The 6893-nt window shown below is 34.1% G+C and overlaps 1 protein-coding gene across 1 annotated transcript; it reads left to right on the forward strand.

Moving 5' to 3' along the window:
- Window positions 1-576: 576 nt before the first annotated feature.
- On the forward strand, window positions 577-5989 carry LOC102604511 (ER lumen protein-retaining receptor). Its single transcript, XM_006366783.2, has 6 exons — window positions 577-812; window positions 2833-3098; window positions 3237-3352; window positions 5249-5322; window positions 5469-5532; window positions 5622-5989. Exons 1-6 carry the CDS (start codon window positions 722-724, stop codon window positions 5656-5658), a joined length of 648 nt encoding a protein of 215 aa, XP_006366845.1. The 5' UTR covers window positions 577-721; the 3' UTR covers window positions 5659-5989.
- Window positions 5990-6893: the final 904 nt, after the last annotated feature.

Genomic DNA, 6893 nt, shown 5'->3' on the forward strand with positions numbered 1-6893 from the left:
TTAATACTTTCTATAACTTTTGTCTATTAGGTGATTTTTTCACTTTGTCTTAGTTTTAATGAATAAAATTACTCGATATTTATCAACAAAAAGTGATATGTAATAAAACAGGAAAGTTATTATTAACTTAGTTGAAACAACATTATATGATAACAAACTTGTAATGGATATTATGGTTAAATTACTAAACTATTTGGTTTTTAATTGAAATTTTCAACGAGCCTTGTCAATTATAAATCTATAAATACTAACAATTATTAGAAGAGAATAAAAATGTATACGAATGTTTTATGATGAAAAATAATTACATTTAGTTATTATTACTTTTCTATTTCAATTTATTTGTTCTGTTTTAATTTGACACATAATTACGTGGAATTAAAAAGTTATCAAAAGACGTTCAGACAAACAAATTAAAACGAAACACGACGTATTATGACATATTGCTTAAATCTTACACGCATGAAGCTACATTTTGATTGGACGAGCCACGTATATCCATTCATTCACATTAACGGCGTTAAACCCGTTTTCTTTTGCCGTTACCTAAACGAATCCCTTTTTTGGCCCGAAATATTTGTGTACAATTTTTTCAAGAACAAAATAACTGGTAGCAGTGTGTGTGTGTGTGAGAATTAGCCAAGATCTGTGATTTTTCTAGGTAGATCTGTTGGTGGGGTTTGTTGAAAAAGATTCAATTTTGATCTTGTTTAGAGAAAAGATGAATATATTCAGGCTTGCTGGGGATATGACCCATTTGGCTAGTGTTCTTGTTTTGCTTCTCAAGATCCATACTATTAAATCTTGTGCTGGTATGTTTTTTTATCTCAAATTATGATACCCTTTTTATCTGTTTTAGTTATAAATGTTGAAATTTAGTGTTTTGCTGGTTTTTTTTTGAATTGGGATTTGTAAATGTGTTGTTTGTAGTTTTTGAGATTTTATTGGAATGTAGGTTTTTTTTTTGTTGAGCTGAATGGATTGTATTTCATGTTGTTGAATTTGGGTTTTATGGGAATTGTGATGAATTTTTGTGTTTTTAAGGTTTGTTGGTTTTATTGTAATGTTGATTTGGATAGGTGTTGAGGTAATTTGTTCTTGCCTGCTGAGTTTTCAGTTTTAAAGTGTTGTTTGATGCCTGTTGTTGCTGGTGGGAGGTGGGAGGTGGAAGGTATCCGTGGAATTAGTTGAGGTGTGTGAAAGTTGGCCTGGACACCATGGTCATATAAAAGAAAGAAGTGTTGTTTGCTGTCATTTTTGGTTCTTATAGAAAAATTGTCTTGATAGGTTGAATTTTGTATTGAAAATATTAAGTTTTGCACAGAAATGTTGTACATTTAGATAGTGTTGTCAAAGGCGTGCTTAAAGCGCACTTATGCCTGAAGCAAGACTCAAAACACGTTGAGCGTTTCGCCTCGCTTGATTTGCGCTTTTAGTGTTGTCATTAAAGCTCTAAGATAAGTTTTTCCTTGCGAATGAAGATTTTGTGACGAGACGACTTTATTGTAAAAAAGATTCAATTACTTTGTCCATATATTTGTTATCCATGTTTATAATTATTAGTTTTGGACCAAAAGTCCCAACGGACCTTAGGGCTTTTTTGCATTTAAAGCGCACTTAAGCCCGGAAGCGAGCCTCAATTCACGTTGAGCGCTTCACTTCACTTCACTTAATTTGTGCTTTAGTGTCGTCATCAAATCTCTAAGATAAACTTTTCCTTGCGAATGACGATTTCCTGAAGAGATGACTTTATTGTAAAAAGATTTTGTCTATATATTTGTTATCCATGCTTATAATTATTAGTCTTGGACGAAACCTATGTATATTTGTACGTTTTCTCCATTTGCACCTTTTCTCATTAACTCCCATCTTTATTTGCCTTAAAGTCCCAACGGACCTTAGAGTTTTTTTGTGCTTTTTGCTTTTGATAACACTGCATTTAGATTGAGGTTGCTCTTGGATTTGTTGGTTAAGGGATGTTACTGAGCTTAAATCTGGGCAGACTTTATTTGAGGCAATCTGTTTGTGTCACCTGGTTTCATAATTGTGTTATTCTGAAAATCTTGACTTTTTATGATAAATTTTGTGTGAGCTATTCACATTGTTTGCAACAATGGTCCAGAAATGGGAGAAAAATATCCAAGATATAGTATACTGCTAATAATGAAGCAAGCAAATTATTCGTGAATAGCTTGTTCAATGAACAGAAATGTTGCTTTCTGCTGCATTAAGTAGCTGTTATTTGGGTTATAAACTCCCGTTACCCTGTATATTGCACTATTGCTAAAAGCGGAATCTAACACTTCATTGGCTAATGGAGTGTTATTCTTTAGAAACTAAATGAGAAGCATCAAACAGAAACAAAATTATAATGCCGGAGAGGTCCTTTTCCTTTAGAGTGGTCGAGAGCAAATAACTAGAGAAAAGTTGTTAGTAAGTGGAAATCACTAGTATTCTTTTAGGAAAAGATTAAACATCATGACAAACAGGGGATTTTTTTTTTTTTTGAGAGAGACATAATCTTTAACTCCTTTTTTGGTTTAACTTTTCTAATGGAGAAATATTATCCTCGAAAGGTTAAAGTAACTCTGGATCTGAAGGTGCTTTTGCAAGGTGTAAATGTCAAACATGGACATGAGATATGTAAGAAAAAGAAGGTGGTGAGCTGAAAGCCATCATGTTAAGGGATTGTGCTCCTTTTACATTTTAGTTTTCTTATCTCTAAGCGGAAAAATCTCGCTTCATGTGACATCATTAACATTGGAATGGTACATTAGGGAAATATCCAGTTTCTAGACTATGTTTATTAATGGTTGAGTTATTTATTCACAGGTGTTTCTCTGAAGACGCAAGAGCTATATGCTCTTGTCTTTGTTACTCGCTACTTGGACATATTTACAGACTTTATTTCACTATACAATACTACAATGAAGTTGGTTTTCTTGGGAAGCTCTTTGTCAATTGTGTGGTACATGAGGCATCACAAAATTGTTCGCAGATCTTATGACAAAGACCAAGATACTTTCCGTCATGTTCTCCTTGTGGTTCCTTGCCTTGTATTGGCTCTTGTTATACATGAGAAGTTTACCTTCAAGGAGGTATTAATGCACTCTCTATAGCTCATTGAAATTAATTTTTTGTTGCATTTCATATTATTATGTCACTTGGATGTGCTTCCACTTTCTCGTTAATTGGTATATTCATTATCAAGGACATTTGGTTGCATTTTTTAACAGATAATGTGGACCTTTTCCATATTCTTGGAAGCTGTCGCCATCTTTCCTCAGCTTGTCTTGTTGCAGAGAACAAGAAATATAGACAACTTGACTGGACAATACATTTTACTCTTGGGGTGATACATCTTTCCTTTCTTTCCTTTTGCAAGAGTGATTATGCTCATGTCTCAGTATCTTTCCTTTTTTTCCTTTTGCAAGATTTGATTATGCTCATGTCTCAATATCTTTCCTTTGTTTCTTCTTATTTTGTTTACTAAGGGTTTCTTTCTCAGTCTCTTTTATTTTGTTTTCATGAAGATCTGTCTCTATCTGTCATGCTGTTTTGTTTTTTTGGGTGAGGTGGGCCGGTGGGGGATGGGTATCCGCTTGTAGCAACTACGTCTCATTAAGGTTATCGGATATTTATGTAAACAAGCTTGATAAGCTATTGTTGGATCCATAATTGTTGTCGTCTTTTCCTTGTGATTTGTTTTAAATAGCTTCTTTATTCATGGAGAGTCACATCTCTCTCTCTCTCTCTCTTTCTGTTGATTGGTTAGAAAGTTAAATGAACTTCAAATAACAGGTTCTCAGTGCTTGTTTTTCTATTTATTATTTTATAGAAGAAATTATGATAAACAGGCAAAAAGTTTAGAGTACATCTTAATATAGGAATGAAGGAATAGGAAGAACATATAACTAATGGTGCATTGACAAATCGTCATGAGAGAAGTGAACCAGTAACTGACAGATACAATCGCCTGGGCTAGAGTAACTTCCCCAGGTAATCTTTTGTTGACCATGTGGACCTGGATAGAGGGAAATGGATACCAAGGATTCATAATAGCCAATCCTAACTAATTTAGGAATGAGGAGTAGTAAATTGATTGATTGATTGATTGATTCTCGGAGTTCAATTCTTAGGCCTTGTCTGAAAAATAAACTTCTGATCCCAAAAACAGCTACACACTGTCTGAGGAACTGATTTCAGTTGCTGGGCAGTTGGTGTAATTTTTCTTTTCAGAGTTCACTATAAGCTTGCTGAGTGTGTCACCAAGTTTATACGCTATAGTGCCATAGATTTTCTAGAGGTTGCGAAGTCTGAACTAGTTTCGATTGGCTGACAAGGTCATGCAATCTTACAAGATAATTTATTGATGTTATTATTATTATTATTATAATTCTGTATGATCTGATTTTATGGGTGAGTACATAGATCCAGAGTTTAAAATGTCGTATATCCTGATACATGACCGGATAGGTAATGCTGCTTATGCCTAAAAATTTGCTTCGCACAACCAGGAAATTAGCAACATCAAATCATTGGCAGGTTACAAGGGTGTCGTGCAGTCAACTTAACACCCTAAAGTGTAGTTGTCTTTTATTTCTTCTTCAGTATTTGAGAATTTCCAATGCATGTTCTATTGGTAAGACAATTGGGGTTTAAAAGTTCTGTCTGTCGAGATGACGAAAAGTAGGGAGGGAGAATGGATCCTCTTTTTAAAATTGTAAAAAATGATCAGAATGGTGAAGCCTGATGGCTGATACCGTCCTTGTACCTCCTCTTGTTGTATGTATTTCTTTGTAGTGGGTTGTGAAATTTACTCTGTTTTCATTTGCTTAAGGTCTTTTAGGGCATATCATTGAAACAATTCTTCTTGTTGAACGTCCCGTTAAGGTATAAATACGTAACTAAGCTATTAGATAAGCTGGTCACATAATTCATCAGGTATTAGATTGACAGATTTGCCTCATTCAAGTCTCCGCCTCACATCCCTTTCTTACTGAGACGTCGTTCGACAACCACCACCTTTGGCTACAATGAACATATTGCTTGTCAGCCAACGGGATATGTAACAATCCTTTGTGCTATTACAAACCAATGGGGGCTCTTGGATGATGAGCGTTCTGGAAAAATTCGGAGATATGGGATTAGCAACCATTCTTTGATCTCGCTCTTCACATTGTTCATACTTGACTATGGAAGTGATGACAAATTTACCTAACATGTTTTATTGATTCTTGTTTTGCAGCGCATATCGGTCACTTTACATCTTGAACTGGGTATACCGCTACTTCACAGAACCACACTTTGTACATTGGATAAGTATGAATCGCCACCTACCTCTCCTCAATTCTTTTGCTGTTCGTTTATTCCTAGCAGACAGGCATCTTTTTAAGGTTTCTGTTTCATGTATTTCGTTATCAAAATGACAACTTCCTATGTTTCATTGCTCTTTTGTGTTATGGCAGCCTGGATTGCAGGCCTCGTGCAGACGTTGCTTTATGCTGATTTCTTCTACTATTACTTCCAAAGGTAATGTTTTAGCATTTCCGTATAAAACCAACCATACATGAGCTACATTCTTTTAAACGTTATAATAAGCCATTGTTCCTCGTTTGCAGCTGGAAGAATAACACTAAACTCGAACTTCCTGCCTGAGCTCATATAGAAGTAAACAAGAGCTGGCTGAAGAATGATCCCGATGAACGTTTATAGGCTAGGGTTATTCTCTGCCCGTCCCCCGTCTGGATTTTCCTTCTTTTGTTGGCTATAACTAGGTCAAGAGTAAGAAAAACATGATACAAATCATATTTAGAGTGTTTGCATCAAAAATCATGTCTTTGCTGCTAAGTAGATTGTTAAAAAGCATATTCTTTATGTAACAAGAAAACTTTGTGACTTCATTTTTGTTGTACTAGAGATTTTGTTTCTTGGACTTTATTATTAGTTCAAGAAAAAAGAGAAAAGTATCACAACTTCTCTTTTTAAACCGCGGTTATTTCGGTTTCTTTCTCGTAAACTTTACACTGTTTTACTTATTAAAAACTATGCTTTCTTGATTTGATGCTCTTAAGCAGAGTGTCTTTCGGAAATAGCTTCTCTACCTTGATAAGGTAGTGGTAAGGTCTGCGTATGTTTTTTTGTTTTGTCTTGCAAGAAGGCTATACATGTTCTCTTTATCTATATGAATCTGTCCATCTTTAATTAGAGGTCTTCGGAAAAAATATATGTAGGAAGTGCTTAATGGATGGACACTAGGATGAAAATAACAAGCAGCAAAAAATAGGAGTTATAAATTATTTCATTAAGGGTAACAAAGGAATTTTAAAGTTAATTTGTTTCTAACTATAGTAAGGTGATATTTTTTTTTGGGACGAACTAAAAAGAAAAGGATGCCACGACTTTTATACCCCCTCTAAAGCTAAATAAAGAAAATATAATATGGTGCAAACTGCAAATAAGTTTTAGTAAGATATAATATTTTTGGTAGTAGGAAATAAATAAATTAAAAAAAGCTCTGAATTATGGCTCTTGAATCCCCTATTTAAGTTCTAAACTATCACGATTTTTTTGTTTCCTTCTTCACATTAACTAAAATACTTTACCTTTTTTATAATGATAATTATGATTTATAATAACTTAAAACATAGATCTAAATGCATAGTTCTTTTTCTTTAGCTCAACGAAGTCAGCCATGGAACATAGTATATTCTTTATTGCAGATGATATCATATATAGCATCCTTATAATGCTACGTGTTAAATCATTGATACGTTTTCAATGTGTTTCTAAGCCATGGAAAAGTATAATCGGTGACAAAATATTCAGAAAAGTTCACCATGATCGATCCAAATCATTGTCGAGTTCCAAAAAGTCGTTTTTATTTGCAACGA

The sequence above is a fragment of the Solanum tuberosum genome, unplaced genomic scaffold, assembly GCF_000226075.1.
Source record: "Solanum tuberosum cultivar DM 1-3 516 R44 unplaced genomic scaffold, SolTub_3.0 scf00688, whole genome shotgun sequence".
Classification (NCBI taxonomy): domain Eukaryota; kingdom Viridiplantae; phylum Streptophyta; class Magnoliopsida; order Solanales; family Solanaceae; genus Solanum; species Solanum tuberosum.